This window comes from Larus michahellis, chromosome 1, assembly GCF_964199755.1.
Source record: "Larus michahellis chromosome 1, bLarMic1.1, whole genome shotgun sequence".
Taxonomy (NCBI): domain Eukaryota; kingdom Metazoa; phylum Chordata; class Aves; order Charadriiformes; family Laridae; genus Larus; species Larus michahellis.
In genome coordinates, this window is record NC_133896.1 from 167,065,421 (window position 1) to 167,084,043 (window position 18,623).

At 43.2% G+C, this 18,623-nt stretch overlaps 1 protein-coding gene across 2 annotated transcripts in view; it reads right to left on the reverse strand.

Moving 5' to 3' along the window:
- Positions 1 to 18,280, reverse strand: part of GPC6 (glypican 6) — a 779,374-nt gene extending 761,094 nt beyond the window's left edge. The window contains exon 1 of one of the 2 annotated variants that reach the window (XM_074563067.1): positions 17,920 to 18,280. In XM_074563067.1, the coding sequence (XP_074419168.1) occupies positions 17,920 to 18,280 (361 nt within the window). The remainder of the gene's footprint in view (positions 1 to 17,919) is intronic. The other variant, XM_074563077.1, reaches the window with a different exon arrangement.
- Positions 18,281 to 18,623: the final 343 nt, after the last annotated feature.

Below are 18,623 nucleotides of genomic sequence, written 5' to 3' on the forward strand. Positions count from 1 at the left end.
GGCCAGCCTGGGGGTCGTGGTCTGGTGGGACATCCCTGCCGGTGCCACTCCACATCATTTGCAAGTGGGCTGCAGGGCTTGGCACATCCCTTTTGACAAAGGATGGGAACTCACTGGTTTCAAGTGTCATGGTCTAAGTATAGAGCAGTCATAAAACCGGAGTTTGTAAACAAGATTCTGGTGCTGTAAAAATGTAAGCAAAACCACTATAGTAACACACACACTAAAGTCACGAACGATTACTTTAGTTACAGGTTATTTTGTTCTTGCATATATTGCTGAACTTTGACTGTGTTCCTCTACTTTCACACAGCTCTTCAAAAGCAAATTTCTGTGCCTCGTGCTTTTGCTCCTCAACACTTCGCTCCTTTGCGAAGACTGAAGGGATTCCCCTTCCCAAAGATAAAAAGTTTGTTGCACATTGCTATAACTATTGAGCAAATAACTAAAAACTCCCAAAACAAGCAGTCCAGGAAAGAAAATTCTGGGCTAAGAAAGAAGTCCTGGCCCTACTAAAATCCAACAGAGTTTTGACATAGACATAGACTTTGGTAAAACCAGCAGTGGGGAAAAGCTGCAATGATTGATCGTATTCTCACAGGAAGAGATGATTCCTGAAATACAGATAAAACCAAACTTGCGCCTGACAAGGCAAAAAAGTGCTCCCAACAGAGGCTGACAGAAAATGCACTGAAAGGAGGTTAAATCATGAATATAAGAAGACCACGCTCAGTGATATCTCTTTTGGAGTAACTGGCAGGTAAAACTACAGTTTGGAGTTGAAGAAGAAGAATATTAAGATTATCCAAAAAAAAAAAAAAAAGCAAAAGACTGTATGTGAAGTATTTAGTGTCAGGTTATCTTTATAATCTTTATAACATATCTTTATAATAAAAGCAACACAAATTAAATACAAAATCTTGGCAAGGAGCACGGAACCATTATAGGTGAAGGAACTCTAGAAACCTAGTCAGTGCAAACCAGAGGACACTGAGTCGGCTGCTCCCATGACTGCCCAAGGAGAATGATGGGTTGATGAGACTGTCGCATCTAATAGGAAACCAAAAAAAAGTCACACAGAATCAATCACAGAACGACAGGGGTTGGAAGGGACCTCTGGAGATCATCTAGTCCAACCCCCAGTCAAGCAAAGAGACTCTCTCCCCCCCCATGCTGTGCCCATGAAACAGGGTAACTCACTACAGGACTCCTTATAGGAAGGGTGCAGAGGGAAGAGCTTTTTGAGACTGTGTCGAGTATTTTGAGGTGTGGTAAGGGGGCTGTGGAGATCTCGAAAACTTACGGCATGTTTAAGGAAGGGAAAGGGAAGAGACTAAGGGAAGAGACTGATGCAGTTGTTAGTCACTCAGGGACACACAGTCCAAGACAGGTGATAAATGCCATGTTCATTTTTGAGTTTAGTGTTATCTAAGCTTCCATCAAATGTTGGATTCCAGTTTTATTTTTGGGACTGATGGCAATCAGGAGGGAATTCGTACTTAAAGTGAAAACAAAGAAATATCTCTGGAAGTCTTTTAAGTCAACCCCTCAGCATTCCACCAAATATCCACCTCCTCAGTCATGGTTTTATACATGTAACTGCACAAGAAATGCTTCTTTAGTTCCCACATCTGCCTACATCACAGTTCTGCAGCAAGCTGAGTGAAGATGTACCCCGGTCCTCCTAGCCCACTCGGCATCCTGCTTCCTCTGAAAATCAAATATACTATTAGTTCTATGCCTTTTATTGCTTCTCTCATTTTGTTGATACAAAAACTCCTCTGAAAATTGCTAAGTCCTGAATCAATATAATGTCCTGAATGAATGAGAATATAATGATGCTAATCACAAAGGAAAGCTGTTCTCATTTATTTTAACTGTTCCCTGAAATAATCTTGCCAAAATGTTTTTGGTCTTGTTAAAGTTTCATTTTAAGTACTTACTTCAGTTCATATTTATATATTGCTTAAATTGATGTTTGTGTTGTTTTTCACATGAGAAGACTTTTGAAGACGCAGGAAAACTCACTAGTGAAGGTCAGCAGTGTACAATCGATAGATCCATCTTGTCAGGTATATAGCATTCATCAGAACTTAATTTCCTTAACCTTTATGATATTTGGAACACCTCTTGCATTTTGATGAGCAGCCCCTGCATTTCTTGAAAAGCAGCCCAATTAAAAAATAATGAACCTATTTTTTTTTCTGAAACTGACTCATTATCTTGGTGGTTTCCAACAGCAACTTAGAGCTCAGTTTTATATCAAATTATTTTGTGCCTGTTGGCCTGCGATACCTTTGCAACCTTCTAAGGTGCTTCTGAAGTCAAGCAATTTCCCCAGGAGAAAATTTTAAAGCTGCTGTTTTTCCCACTGCTGAGTTTGTATCTAGGCTCAGAAAGCAAACAAAACTTCTAGTGGAAACAGACAGACCCCACGGGATGTTCAAGACCTCTCCCTTCTACCTTAACCTTAGTGGAACACCTTAAAAGGAGAATAGCTTCATCTTCAGCACAGAACACTAACATTTCTGCTACTGACTCTCCATGGAATATTTTTTTTTGTTCGTTTCTATAGTGTTATTCTTAAAAAAACACATTTATAGGATGCAAAATGTTAAACCCTTTATTGAGGGTCCACAAGGAACCACTCTGCACCACCACCCACTCCCACTAACAGGAAAATAAAAACATTTTCCAAGAATGCTTTCTGCTTCATGCACATGAGTGGGGAAGAATCAAGCCAGGTTTGGAATTACAACCCCCCCAAAACTCACCTTTAACATTATTCATGTACACTTCCAGTAGTTACGCCTACTGCTTTTTCACAAAAGACTCGCTCTTGCAGAAAACAGAAAGTATTTCTGTGGAGGCTCTCACACTGACTCAGCATCGCTTTTTGAGGATCCTGCCCAGTGGGAGCAGGCCATAAGTACCTTCTGAGGCTGTGCACTTGCTCGGAGAAAATATGACGTATCAAAAGGGCTTGGGTCACCTGGGAATCCATAAGCCAAAGAGCCAGCAGTCACCTACACCGGCAACCAGGTTAATCCAAACTGGCCCCTACAGAACCTCACAGTTGAAGGTGTAGATGCTTCTTTTCACTGTCATTTGTTCCTTTGGAGTACTTAAAGAAAAAAGGCCTGCTACCACCACTGTCGAACCACAATGAGGTGACAGGAACACGCAATTCGTTGTACTTTGTCTAATTTAGGATAAAACGGACCAAGCAATGAGTTTCCCATTAAATCCCTTGGAAGATTATGCCATAAACTAATGCATTCGTGAAACATCTTTTATATTATTGCTGACTGCTTGCAATCTAGCATTCGATTACTAATAATTTAAGTAACATTATCAGCACAGGAAGAAAATTGGAATTGTTTAAATATTCCTCAAGAGGGAAAAAATAAAGGAAAAAAAACCCTTTTATGCTGACCAATTTTCAAGTCGATTAAGTTTTTTATTAAGAAAAGCTTCAAGATCAAATGGCAATGCCAGCCTACTTCAAAGTTACCTTATGCTTAAATAGATTTACTATAGACAGGGTTTTTACTATAGACAGGGTTCTCCTCAGCAAAGAAAAACAATTTTGACAGCCTGCTCTCAATCTTTTCTATTAAAACGCTCTTGCTTTGCATGCAATAATTATTTCTCGGGCAGAAAGAGAGTGAAGAAACTATCTAGCTGCGTGCAGCCTGCCCTTACCTCACAGAGGGGTTCCAGATCCAGGATTCTGGTTTCGGTCTGTTTTCCAGTAGCTAAATATTTATGCATTTATTGGACCAGTGGCTGAAAGAATGTTTCATCTCTTACAAAACAGCATCCTCCGATGTGCTAACAAACAGGCGCAAAACCAAACACCCTCTCTGGCTTAGGGAACGTGCACAGTGGAATCGCTTCAAAGGGAAAGCTCGCACGCATCGCCCCGGAAAGGGCCTTGAAGATGTTCTCCCAAAAGGTGAGGAGTGAGGACTCAAACCTCTCACTCATCAGCATCACTCGCAGGATTTCCCCCCCACCACCCCGGTTAGATTCACTGGTTGATTACTCAGTTGCTGTGACTAATTCTCCTCGTGCACTGTACCCTGCCGCCTTGAGGGCCCCTATGAAAACTTTACCCTGCAAGGCAGAAAGCTGCCTAAAAATAAGGGACTGTATCGGTAAATACAGCGATGGCCTAACTCTTTGTGGAAGCAATACGTGTTCCAGCAAATGCAAGTAATGTTGAAAAATGAATTATCTGTTATTTTTAATTCTTTTGAAATACGGAGGTGTGTACGTGTCTGTGTAGCATAAACATGAAATAATCTGGGCAGAATAGAAAAGAACGATTCAGAAAGAAAAGGAAGGAGTCTGCCATACGCAACTGAGAAAATATTCAGAATATATTCTTTAGCTTGCCTCTGCAAATTAACTTCTCACCGTTGAAAGGCATGCGTGCAGCTCTCTTGTAAAATTAGACTGACCGAGACATTTTTTCAACAAAAATTTGTTTTGCTATCAAGCTCCTGCTGTATCTAACACAATTTAGCAAGTACCTTTGCTCCAAAGGTGCCCAAATGATTAGCGCTTGCAGATCACAGCAGGGTGAAAGAAAAATGAGACAAATATTTGTGGAATAAATATTAGTAATGTTTACAAATTTGCTTTTCATATGAAAGTGTCAAAAATATAAATATCTATTAATCAGAAAATGTGGCTGCTAGCTCTTACTATCATCTTCCCAAGATGCTTATTGTTGAAACTCGTGAATAACTCATCTCATTTTTTGCTGATTTAAACTAATTAAGATTGTATCTCTTTATCTCTATATTGAATCAACACAAAGGTGTAGGAACTCTAAGTACCATTTTGAGAAGTTTTATTCTGCTACATCAGTCCTTTCCACACGACTCATCTGAACAGTCATTGCATGCAACAGTTTGATCAGCTCCCAACATCAGGCAAGCCCCAGAACAGAACAAAAAGATTAGCACTTATGTATCAGCCATTTAAATGATGATGATGATCCTAATTTGCAAACTCCATTAGTCTTTCTAGAAAGGTTTATTGTCTGTGCTGTACAATAACTGCAACAACGATGTTGAAAGGACTATAAAAAATATCCTAAAAGTATATAAATCAGTAGCGATGTTACAGGTATGATTCTTTAGCCCTACTGGAGTTCATGGACCTGCTCCGGATTTGTTCAGCATTACAGACTAAAATGGACGAATCTGCTCTTAACTAGGAGGAGGGACTGCTTGCAAGGGCATGTAACGATAGGCAGTGATTTTAAACCAGAGCAGGGTAGGTTTAGATGAGACATTAGGAAGAAGTTCTTTACAATGAGGGTGGTGAGGCACTGGAACAGGTTGCCCAGAGAGGTGGTGGAGGCCCCATCCCTGGAGACATTCAAGGCCAGGCTTGATGAGGCTCTGAGCAACCTGATCTAGTTAAAGATGTCCCTGCTTCCTGCAAGGGGGTTGGACTGGATGACCTTTAAAGGTCCCTTCCAACCCAACACATTCTATGATTCTATATAATTTTCTTCATCTTGAGTTTGACTTTTGCTGGTGTTTCAGCTAAAAAGCACAGGGAAATTATGTAGTGTTTCCTCTTCTGTCAAAAGCTTGAGAGGTCCATGAGGCATGAAGGTAACGGCAATGACCATCCTGCCACCAGAAAAACGGAAATAACTCACGGATACTCAAAGAAGCGAAAACTAATAATGAAAGGAAGACTACTCAAATATTGAAAGGAAAATTGGACTTCACTTGTAATCCAAAAGTTATCTACAATTTTATAATACACCTTTGAAAAAAGCTGTCTGGTATACAATACAATTTCAGCAGGTTCTTTGAATGTAAGAGGCTGTTCTGGTACAATGTATTTACATTTGTCTACACACTGTGGACATAATACCTCTGTGCATTCTTCTCAGTTGAAGAGAAGGCATTAGTCTCTTGGGCAAAATGCAAGTGAAGAGCAGTTTAAATCCATTTATCAGATATGGAAAAACTCCACTTGAGCAATGCTCTGTATTTATATATTCAAGTATTTGCCAGCAACCAGATTTTGGTACCCAAGGTGCAAAGAGTTTGTGGTTTGGCCAGTTTCTGTACTGAGCGTAGATTATGCCCTAAACAATGATTTACAGTGTCCAGCTAGAGTTGCTTTAAAAAGCAAACTCAGACTCTAAATTACTAGTTAACAAGGTACAAAGATGCTTCCACAAAGGATCCCTCAATTATTGTAGTAATCTCAGTGAGATATGAAGCTGGTGTCCTTTAAAAGGACAATTAAAAAATTAAGCAGCGTATTTATTTGGACTACATTTGTTGTTTATGTAACAGAAAAAAGGTTTAAACAGTATGTACATAACTATGACATGATGATTGTGTTGAATCTCATGAAGAAATACTGGCATAAATATAAAATAGAAGCTCTTTGCAGACGGGTCTGTCCCTTCTTTGTACTTCTTCAGTGCTCCACACAATTACATTGTGATTTTGAATTTGGATCATTGACTGCTTTACTTACTTTTGCAAAAAAACCTGCAATTGGTTCTCAATCAAATTCTGCCCTCAGCTGCATTCTGTGGAGATAGGCAGAAACCATGTTTGGGGGTCTTTAGCTCAAAAAACTTGTAACAGAAGTGTGCATGTGCCCCACAACCAATCTGATTACAGTCAATTTATACATGGCTTTTAGTATGCTGTCTCAGTAATTAAAGAAGAAAGAGGCTTTGGAGTTCTCCTTCAAAGAGTGGTACGGGACTTCTGAAGATCAGCTTTAAGAACAAGCTAATCAGTGTTTCAACGTTCAATTTCAGGAAGCCGTTTCTGGGAGTCCTTTCACTTCATCAGCCATGCTACATTGCAAAGACAGGTGTTTGTATTTAATCAATTCATATTAGTTATGTTCCAGCTATTCAATTAACAGTGCTCATTTCCAGTCCATGGCCAACACGATGGACTATCTTGGAACAGCAGCAGTCAAGGAATATTGCTCCTGGCTTTTCACCAATTCAATAAAGAAACCTCCCCTGCACCATTCTTTTAAATACCTTCATTTTTAAATTAGATTTTGATTCTCTGCTCAGAAACACCAAAACCTCTGTTGAGCCAACAAAACCTACTTTGTAATTTTGATCAGCATGATCTGTCTTCCCTGCTTTTTTTTTTTTTTGCAGATGGACTCCTAGTAGAGGACAGACTACTTCACAAAATAAATTAAAAAAAAAGATTTTATTACGGAATTTTTTACTGTGGCCCAGCTTTGGTATCTTCTATTACATTTTTGAAACTGCTTTAAATACATGCATGTAACGGAAAGTTTAGACGAGATAAGAATTCTGTAAATTGCAATGACTCTAACGGATTAACGAGAATGTGGTCTGAGTCTGAAACTGTTCAAAAGGTATCTTCCATATTGCTCTACAACACAGATAATACTGACAGACAAAATGGTGCATAGCTATTTTCATCCAAGGAATCTAAATTGCTCGTACACTATTATCTCATAGTTGTAAAGCCAAAAGCTAATATAAAAGAAATAAATATTATGCGTTTACACTGTGAATAAATTTTGTGTAACTAAATAAGATGCAGTCACTGTTTGTACTTACAGTTCCTTTCTCTGTGAAACTTTATGTCAGTTTAAGAGAACTGATGGAAAGCACTTCAGGTGTAGCTGCTGGATACGGGGCGTCATCATCCCTTGCCTTTGATTTGTCACTGCATTGTTTAAACCTCTTAGGGACTAGCACATGTTTAAAAACGAGGGTACTCAGAAATTAAAAAAAATATTTAAAAATGGTGCAACAGCTTAAGTCTGATGGCTGCCCACTGGATACTTACGACATGCAAAGAAGCGCCCTGCCACTGCTTTTAACAATTTTTATTTCAGCACTACTATGTGCGGTTTTTTTTTTTTTATATGTCAAGGCTGCATATAGCTGGGAATGGGTACCCTCAGGTGTAGAAAAGATTGAGAACATGAAAACAACAATAAATAGCAGTATATAAAACTGCGGTCTAATAATCCGATCCGTTTGCCTCATAAACCCCAATTTTCAACATGCAATAAAATCAGCAGACACTCGCTAAACTGGCCCCGTTAACTATCACGCATCGCCATGATAACAAGCAGACTCTTTCCCTAAGGTAGTGAAGCACTCTCAGTGTGATCCCTCATCCCAGGCAGACGTTCAGCTCCTTCCACTTTGGAGAACAGATGACTTTGCTAGTACGGCTTTGCAAGTTTTGGTGATGCAGTTAGAAAGCCAAGTGCAAAAGTGGGGATAGTACCCAAGAATGCTCAGCTGCGGGTAGTTTCTTCTCAGTTATACCACAAGAGTGCTGTGCCACTGGCACATTGCATTTTGCTGCCACGTGAGAGAAGACGGACAGCCTTCCTCTTGCAGTTTCATGATAATTCTGAAGCATCTACCTGAAAGCCACCACCAAATGGTGAGCCCCGCTTTCTCATCATGATTTCAGGCACACATTCCCACATACTCTCTTGAGTAACTTCAAGACCCTTTTTGGTGGGTGAGGTGTGGGATCGGCTTGCTGGTGCAGGTCAGTGTGCCAGACCTGATGCAAGGGATGCAGAGGCAGGACCGGGGAACACACAACTTTGCTGACAGCTAGCTCCCATGCAACGGGGTGAGGTTTAAATGAAAACGTGCTTCAATAGTTTGGACCCAAGCCTTTTATAAAATTGTTTAGGTTTAAAGGTGTAAGCCAGGAACTTACAGCCTGATCTCTCAGGCTATGGAGCACAGTTACGTAAAATTATGATGAGAGACAGAAACATGTAAAAGCTGCATTGTTCTCTCTGCAACAAGACAATTATGTATCAGATACTGGGCTTGAAATACTGAGAACTGCCCACTTAGCAGAGCAACAAGCTCTGAAGAAACTGTTCAACAATAGAAAGGCCAATGGACCTTGATGGGAACTTTTTCCATTTTGGAGCATGATCAGTCAGGTCACCACAATCTGTTTGAGATGAGATGTTGAACTACTCAGATGGTAAGAAAAAGGAGAAATCTATGAACTGTACGGACCAAGACCAAGTGGGGCATAAATAAAATAAAAATAAAAATAAAAATAAAAATAAAAATAAAAATAAAAATAAAAATAAAAATAAAAATAAAAATAAAAATAAAAATAAAAATAAAAATAAAAATAAAAATAAAAATAAAAATAAAAAAAAAAGAAATGGAGCATCTCTGCTCTGTTCCTCCTTCTTTGCATCCTATTCATCCAAACACTTGCATGAAAGCATGAAAGCACTTTTCCAGTCTTTTTCCCTTCTCCGAGGGCTTTAACTGCATGAAAGCTCTTAACAATGAATGCAATGAATGCGAAGTGACTCAATCAATGAGAGAAAGAAGTACTCCTATTCATACTTCATTCACCTTCCAGTAACAGTCCCTTCTCCAACAAATCATCCTACCCTATATTCTCTTCCCAGTTCCCTGAGTCAGGTTTTTGCTAGCCTCATTACCTCTGTCTAGAGCCGCATATTTGGACTCCAAAGCCACAAACTGCTACGTTCACAAAAGACTATCCAAAGCCAAAACACAGACCAATGTGGCATCTTCTGGGCAAGAGAAATGGTTGTTCCAGATTCAAATGCTGCAACCATAAATACCAACACTTTGTCCAAAATGTTACCTCTATTACTTGATGGATATAATCAGAAAAATGAAATTTAGAGAAGAGCAGCTCAAAGAGAAACATTTCCTGAAGACAGGATACTGAATCCTGAACTGAAAAGAGCACACAGGAGATGTACACAGGACCTGTCGGGAGCCTCCCGGGCTGTGACCATCAATCAGCACTTGGTAGGATAACTGTGCATAAAGATCCTTTCCCTAATGTTATGCTTTACTTCTTAAAAAAAAAAAAAAAATCTGTTTAAGAAAGCAATTCCAGTTTCTTGTATTAATTACTGCTTATGGACTCTCGAAGGAAAACTCCGAGGTCATAAGGGATACCGTAACTCAAAAGCCAACCACAGACATATGACTTGAGAACCGTAGTGAGGCATTCATGGACTATATTTTGCCAGATCTGGAGTACTTCTACATACCTCCATAGTTCTCACAACCATGGCAGTACCCACGCACATCCTCACGCTATCCCATACTACCGTCTGATACCCAGATGTGCAACAGCTTCATCCCATGCGTTGACTTCCCTCCAAGACAAACTCAGACAAAAGTCAGACGGGTGTCCCCATAGTCTCTAGTATGTTAGAAACTCAACACATAAGTCAGAGAGACATAGCCAAAAATATCAGAGAAACATGCGGCTACCATCATAGACAGGGCAAGAGCTACAGCTACGGAGACTGGCAAAGAATATGTTTCTGGCAACAGAGGTCTAGCTTTTGACTTAGAGAGCAGGTTATATTACCTACCGCTTAGACAAGCATCAGGCTTGAACTAATTAGACTCCCCAAACAGTAGGATTAGCATGGCTGCCTTAGCCTTTGATCTTTCTGACATGTATGAACTGAACCTTGTGTGGCTTTTTATTCTGCATATGTTTGCATCCATGTGTGTTTGCACATGTGTCTTTCAGATGTGGCCCATAAAACAAAGTTTCAACCTGGTTTGCAAGTACCTATCCTGGTACCCTGCAGCTTCTCTAGCTTTTTCAGTGCTTAAATGTAACTTTGTGTCCACTCCAGGTAAAAGCTGTGATTTTACCCACACACACACACATGTGCACATGCACAGATGTGACTGTGCTATGCTGCAAGAGTACCTAATTTAATGTAACAGCCCTGTAAGGCACCTGTTAAAAGCAGCCGAGACTTCCACTTATTTTTGGAGATTTGCCCTGCTATTTTAAACCCAACAGGTCAGCGAGCAGGTCCGAGGCTCCGCTGTTTTAGCTGAGCGTCTGTAGAAATGCTTCGTTCAGGAGGCAAAAAAAAAAAACCAAACTCAAAAAAGCCCAGCTCGGGGATGTTCAGTACCCTTTACATCTGCTGCTCAGCTGGAGATGTGGTTAAAAGGCCATTAGAAGCTCAAGGTGACAGACCTCGCAGGCTGGGCGAGTCGGAGAGCAATTTGCTGTTTGCGTTCGGACTATCGGCCCACCGCTGTTTCATTTTGACGGACCGCAAGCGGTCCCTCGTCCCAGATCCATCCAGGGGGGTCAGGCCGGCGGGTCCCGTCTCCATCCCGGCGCTGGCGCTGCGCTGTGGAGCCTCCTCCCGGGCAGCGGGGGTTCTACAGCGGGCTGGCGGGACCACAGATCCCCCCCCCCCGCCATCCCCGGGGGCTACGACTAACCCGGGGCTACGAATGAACAACGCGGGACCCGGCCGACGGGAGAGCGGCTCCGCCGGGCGCAGCGGCGGGTCCCGCGTTGCTGCCGCCCCCGCGGAACCGGGGGGCGAACTCCCCCGCGGGGGGGAGATGCGGAGGCACCTGCCTTCAAACGCTGTCGGGGTCGGGCGTTTTGCGGTCGCCCGACAGAATGAAGTCCCGCTGTTTCGCTTTGCTGGATGGAAAAGGTCACGTTAGCCGAAAGAAGCTGATCGGAGAGAGCTGGTGGGTTTTGCTACCACGAGAGCTAAAAATTTTCTTATTCAGGGACGCTTCTTTTGTGGATGCACGCAGGAGCGCTGTAGCTACGAGTCGTGAAGAAAGCAAACCCTAGTTTCAGTAGGTATTAGGCTGTTTTTACATACGGAGGAATAAAGTGCTAAGAATTTCACCAGGCATATGTTTTCCTGCCATCTGCAATGCATTTTAAATTCCTTTTGCATCTTGTAATGTATTCTCTCTGTTTAGCATAATAACTATTCTGCCTTTAAACACCAACCTTTATATACTGTTCTTAGGAATTTGTGGAGAAGTGTTAATTCTTTTACACGTATTTAAGCTGCTAAAATAATTACGCCTGGTAGTATGAACAGTCAAATCCACAGAATGAAGGTTCCCTTCCCAGGGAGATAGCACCCATTAGCCAGGTATGAAGGGGAGCATACAGTCATAGTTCACTGAAAATGTAATTTCATTTTGCTAGTAATGGGAGTGCTGATACGTTGATACCGTAATGGAGTTTTAAGCACCAAGCTTGTTATTTCAACTAGAAACTTTAATGTAATTACGCATTTTTACTTTACTAAGCAGAAAGGAAGATTAGCATGCATAGTTTTCTTACATGTATCGTGGGGAATAAGACAGAGATCGCCCAGTGATACTGCAAGATGCTCAAGTCATTCAAAAGAAATGGCAGGTGGTAATTTTAAAGACAAATTACCCCAAAAAGCTTTTATTGTTGATCACTTGTTATAAGATTTGCCATTTGAAAGTAATTGTACATTCAGCTGAAACTGACCTTTTATGAGAGCCAAGTGGTAATATAAATGAAATGAATATATTCTTTATTGCAGTAATATAAAAAGAATGGCCTGAGCTTTTAACATAGTGCTTGACCTCTCTGGTGTCTGAACACCACCTAATCTCAGGAGTATTTCACAATAGCATATGATGAAATAAGTACTAATACAGAACTAGAACAGTTTAACACATTAGCACTTGGAAGTGTAGAAAATATTATAGCTTTAGGTATGCTTTTTGATAATAAATCAGACCAATGGCAGAAAGGAAAAAGATTATTAGAGTACAATACACTGAAATCCATCAGTACGCTAATTATTAAAGCATCGCCTTTTCTATTTTAAAGTCCCTCTTTCCACGATACTCTACCATAAAGTCACATCAGGAAACTCCAGATGCCGGGATTTAAAATTCTCAGTCAAAAATGCGTTATTTATAAGCATTAAAAACATGCTATTTCCCTTCAAAGGCCCTGATCTTACGAAGTGCACCTTTAGGTTTAGAGGTGCATATGTAAGTTGTACTCCTTTTAATGGCATCAGTCACATGCAAACCAATAAATACGTACAAAAGCGACAGCAAAGCCAGGTATTTGAAAAGCTGTATTTCCTCCTAGCTAAATGCACACGCAGGTTCATTAGCGTCACCATGCACTCACAACGGGAAAATAAGGGAGCCCGTAAGGGAGGGTGACCAGAGAGTCTCTGGATGTTGCAGTTACTGAAATCGCAGAGGTGAGGAGGAAGATTGCACAGGGTGGAGGGCACTACTACTACAGCACCAAAACAAGAGAAGCGCAAAGTTTACACGAAATTTGGCGTCCCTCTTCATTGCCCTTACTGAGATCAGGAGTGAATTAATCTCCAATACTCCAATTCAAATTTCACAAATTCGCATCAATTATATTGTTGATTTCAGTAAGGCTATTCCTGCTTTACACTCCTGAGACAACTGCACAAGGGGCCTGTGAATCCCCATTTGCCTCCCGGTCTACAGGCATTTTCTTCACACAACTCTGTGACAGCAGCAGAGAAACAGTAAAAGAAGACATTAATTAACAAGTGCTTTGATACAGACTCAGTCCGGAGGATTTTCCGCTGTTCTGCTGTCAATCTATCATTACATTTTAGAGCTACTTAAAGGAAAGCAAAACATTCAGAAGGAGTATCTTGGGAACATCTGACATGGACTAACAGCTCAATTGTATGAGTGACTGCTGAGGGGTTTTTATTATTATTATTATTGCCACTTTAGAGCTACAAGCAACTGTGTTATGTTTGCTAGCTTTCTTCAGTCAACACCTCTGTATTATGCCAGTATGAAGCCCATTCATCAAATCACAATTTCAAGTGACTCCTGACCTTCAAAATGGAGGGTTTGCTTCTGCTTTCATTTCAGTTACGTTCACTACAGTGTCTCTGTGTTGCCAGAATCTCACCTCGTTCATCATCTGCACAGGAGAACAAAGCTAACTAACTTCTTATGCAGTATTTAGAATTCAACATCTTTACAGTTGGATGCTTTACCGGAACATTTCTAGTCTTTCTTTAATGCACTATTATTCAGCATCTAGTAAAAAAAATAAATAAAAAAAAAGCCAAACGCAAACAAAACCACAACCCGCAACAAACCCACACCCTTCACCTTTCAAAACCTCTAGATCAACTGGAAGTGGAAAGGCACAAATCAGACACATCTGCTACTTTGTTAGTTTTAAACAATCAGAGGTTCACTTTCATTCAAAAACTTTGAGGCAAGGACACACTCCACCTTTGATGTTTTATTTTCATGGCTTCCCCTAAGAGGCTGTTAAGTTATTGCAATCAGGGTCGGAGTTAAACAAGTGATGCTAACAGATAAGCGCTGTGACTTTTCTCTTTGGTATTGACTGCCATGTGACAAATTTTCCTACACCAAAACACTTCCTGCACAGTCCTTAGGAGCTCCTCTGGGTGCTCAGGAGTGCTGGGGCACAGCAGCCTGAGTCCGACGGTTCAACTCTTCTTCACATGCAGGACACTCCACAGCAGCTTTACGAGAGGGCAGGTTTTACCAGGGCAGCCCAATGCACACCACAAGCTACTGCTGCCCACCCTGCCTGTGACTGGGGCATAGAATCAAGCCCAAGGCAGCGTATTTATGTGTACTTCAATTTTTCTTCCTTCCCTCATTCCCAAAGTTCCTTTATTGAGGACTTACTTTGACCACCTATGTTGGAAGCCAACTTTATATGCTGTACTCTAATGTAGGTCACAGCATCAGAATTCGGTGAGCAGGCAAGACATAAGGCGCAGCAACCTGAGTACAAATAAGTACTATACGATTGCATTGAACAATTTAGAATCATAGAATCATTTAGGTTGGAAAAGACCCTTGGGATCATCGAGTCCAACCATCAACTCCACTCTACAAAGTTCTCCCCTACACCATATCCCCTAACACCACATCTAAACGAGTCTTAAACACATTCAGGGATGGTGACTCCACCACCTCCCTGGGCAGCCTATTCCAGTGTCTGACCACTCTTTCTGGGAAGAATCCTAATGTCCAGCCTAAACCTACCCTGCTGCAGCTTGAACCCATTCCCTCTTGTTCTATCACTAATTACCTGTGAGAAGAGACCAGCACCAACCTCTCTACAATGGCCTTTCAAGTACTTGTAGAGAGTGATGAGGTCTCCCCTCAGCCTCCTCTTCCTCAAACTAAACAGTCCCAGCTCCTTCAATCGCACCTCAATTTAGCATTGTTGTAAATGCACAGCAGACAACAGCAGTGATCACGTTATTACCAACCTCAACACATCTCATGTGCAACAAAATGCTGTGGGAAAACCTTGCCTTACAGTGCAAAACCAGACAGCTTATTAAATCTGCAACTTCTACCTTCTCTATTCAAAAGTGAGTGCCAGTAGAAATAATTTTACAAACATTACCTAACAATTCTGACTTAATTCTGACTAATTCAACAGAAGGGTACCTCTGTGTCCATAGCCTCTCCAATTTAAACAGATTCTTCAGCTCTTTGCATCAGTACATACACGCTTTGCATCAGTACATGCACGCTACCTCTTCAGTTTATCAGGTTTCAACAGTCCTAGCTAGAAAGCAGCTTTCAAACAAGTGACAAATGAAAACATACAACTACTGCTAAATCAAAATACATAAACCATACTGCGTACTACTATTTTCCATCATATTATCAGGGCATTGATGCAAAATATTTTGAAGACACAATGTTTGTTCAGAAATATGACTGTAATTAAAGTTATTTGAACTCTTTAAAACATGGGGCATTTGACAGCTTACACTTCTTTCATAACACTAACAAATTGCTTCCTTAACCAAGTCAGTATGGTGGAAAAAGGCAGAATGAAAAAAAAAACCCACACACGCACACACACACAAAACCCCAAAGAACTACTCTGAAACCTGCACATTGATTTCTTTAATTAAACTTCCAACATTGCACCAGGTTGCAAATATGTAGCTTTCACATTAACAAGAGCACAGTTACTGCGCAGCCTCTTGGCACCGTACGAGCAGAACATACCCCAAAGCACACCTTAAAGCAGCCCCAGTTTTCCAACAACCGAGTAGCTTGAATAGCTACGCACAGAACTGCTCAGAAGTTGACGCACCAACTAGTAACAAGGCAGATAAACCACAAAGAAAACAAGCAACTTGTAATAGGAAGCTCAGAAAAAATAACTCATCTCTGCATAAATCACTTCTTAACCGTAAAAGTAGATATTACTTATGAAGCCTAGCAGGAAACTGAAGAGTAACTTTGGATTTAACTACTGATAAATATTTAGCTATCACGAGTCTTTCTGTACTGATACATGTTAGCAGAAAGTTGCAAATGCTGGGATTCCTTGAAAAATGCATGGCAACTTTGCAGTGTACATTAAAGAATTAAATAAGACAATAAAACTTCTCTGTGAGCTGAAAGCAACAAGTGTTTACCCGAAGTTACTAGGAGTCTGAAATTCCCTGGAAATCATTATCATTATTTTTTAACTGGGATAGGGCATATCTTACCCCCCTGTCTCAAAGCAGATGGAGTAACGGTATGCGAAGGGAAAGCATGATGGCATATTCAAAGGCATATTTCATGATTTAATATAACTGATGAGCAACCTGAAGAGATTTTTTTTTTTTAAAAAAGAGCACAGAAAGACCAGAGATGCAGTGAGTTGGTGAGCCTGGGGTATGACGGTGCCTGTGGAGCAGTTACACTCACAGGTCCTTTACTCTCCTGCCTTGTCCTAAAGCACATCAGCGGGTCAGACCTATGTTGTCCGAAGGAAGCAACGTGGCTATGCAGAGGTCTGCTCTGTTCTGCATTGGCAACGTGGAACAACCTTCCCTGTATTTTTGCAAACTACCTCCTCGCTGTCCTGAGATTTTCCGCATTTATCGTTCCTCATGTAAAGTGCTAAATACTGCACAGTGAGTAACCGTGGCTTTATTTCACCTCACGGAAGATAAATCTACTGCTCCCAACTTTAAAAAGGAAGCAAGCAAACCGAGGGGCATCTAATTCACTCTACAAGCACCAGAACCTAACAGCAAAGTGCCAGTGGCAAAGCAGAAACCTTTCCCGAGGGCTCGAGCAGCCCAATTTAAGTGGCCCAAGCTCATGCTTTCCCACCTCATTTCTCTCTTTTTGTCGTGCTCTCTGATTGCTAAAGGATTATCCACCCTGGACATATTTTTATTCATTCAGTCCCGAAGACGCAATATGGATAAGGTTGTAAGGAAAAGCAGGGAAATAAAATCACAACAAACAACAACAACCCGAACACCTTCGTGGGCAGATTGAGAAATAACCTGTTGTAGGCACGTTTCAGCAGAAGGAAGAGCCCACTGACGGGCTGCCTGGCGTCTGGGGCGGCGGAGCGGGGCCGCGGAGGGTGTGTGTGTTTCGGGGTGTGTGTGTGTGTGTTTCTCTCCCCGGCACCCCACACCTCTGCTCCGTTTGGGCTGCAGCGGAGCCGCCCGGCTGCCCCTCCGATGGCCGAGCCGCCCGGCCCCGGGGGTGCACGGCTGGGCTGGCCCCCGCGGCAGCGGCGGGGTCCTAGGGGGGGAAAGAGGGGGGGACAGGACCGCCTTCCCCACCCTCCTCCTCCTCCTCCGCCCTGTCCCCGCTGGCAGAGGGCAAAGTTATTCCCCCGCGCAGGGCGGCAGAGCGGGGGCGGCAGCCACTGCGGAACCGCTCGCTGCCTCCCGCAGCCCGGCTCCAACTCTCAAGAAGTTTCTGCCGGCGAACAGAACCGCGGCTGAGAACCTTTTTTTTTTTTTTCCTATTTTTTTTTAATCCTCCTTCTTAGTTTTTATGTTTATCTATTCATCTATTTACACACACACACACACACGCACACACAGAGACCGCACCGGGAAGCCCCCGGGTGCCACCCGTGCCGGCAGAGCCGCTCCAGACAGCGCCGCGATTTCCTGGCCCCGCTCCCGCGGAGAGTGCGCGCAGGCGGGCGCGCAGCCCCCCAGCCCCCCTCTCCCCCGCTCGCTCCGCGGTCCCCCGCCCCTCTCCGCTCGCCCCCTTACCCGCGATCTCCTGGTAGGGCACGCTGGCCAGGCTGAAGCCCTTGGCGCTGTACGCCTGCCGCACCTCGCCGCAGCTCCGCGCCTTGCCCTCGGCCCCCGCGGCCGCGGCTGGTGGCGGCAGCAGCAGCAGCAGCAGCAGTAGCGGTAGCCCCGCCGGGGCGCAGCGCCGCGCAGCCCCTTGCGCCGCCGGCATGGCGCGGCGCGCAAGTCCCGCGCGGCGCGCAAGTCCCGCGCCGCCGCCGCCCCGCCGCGCCGCCGCCGCGCCCCCCGGCTGCGGGGGCGGCGGCTCGGGAGCCCCCCGGCCGCCCAGGCAAACTTTTGCGAGGCGGGGGGGAGATGGTGGGCGCGCAGGCACACACATGCGCGCACGGCGGAGGCGGGAGTGGGGGGGCGGGGGGGGGGAGGACAGGAGAGCGGCAGCCTCGTCACCCCGCTCCCGGCTCCTTCTCCAAATGTAAAGCGGTGTCGCCCCCCGCCAAAAAAAAAAAAAAGAAAAAAAAAAAGAGGAAAAAGGGAAAAAAAGGGGGGGTAAAAATCAGGCTGTAGGTTGTGAAGACTGGAACCGCCGGCGCGTTGTTGCGAGCGGAGTCCCGGGCGGGAGGCAGCGCGATCCGCCGCGGAGCTGCGCCCGCCGCCTCTGCGAGGCTGGAGGTGGTGGGAAAAGCAGCCGGCGTGGGGATGGACTGGACAGCGGCTGTGTGCGC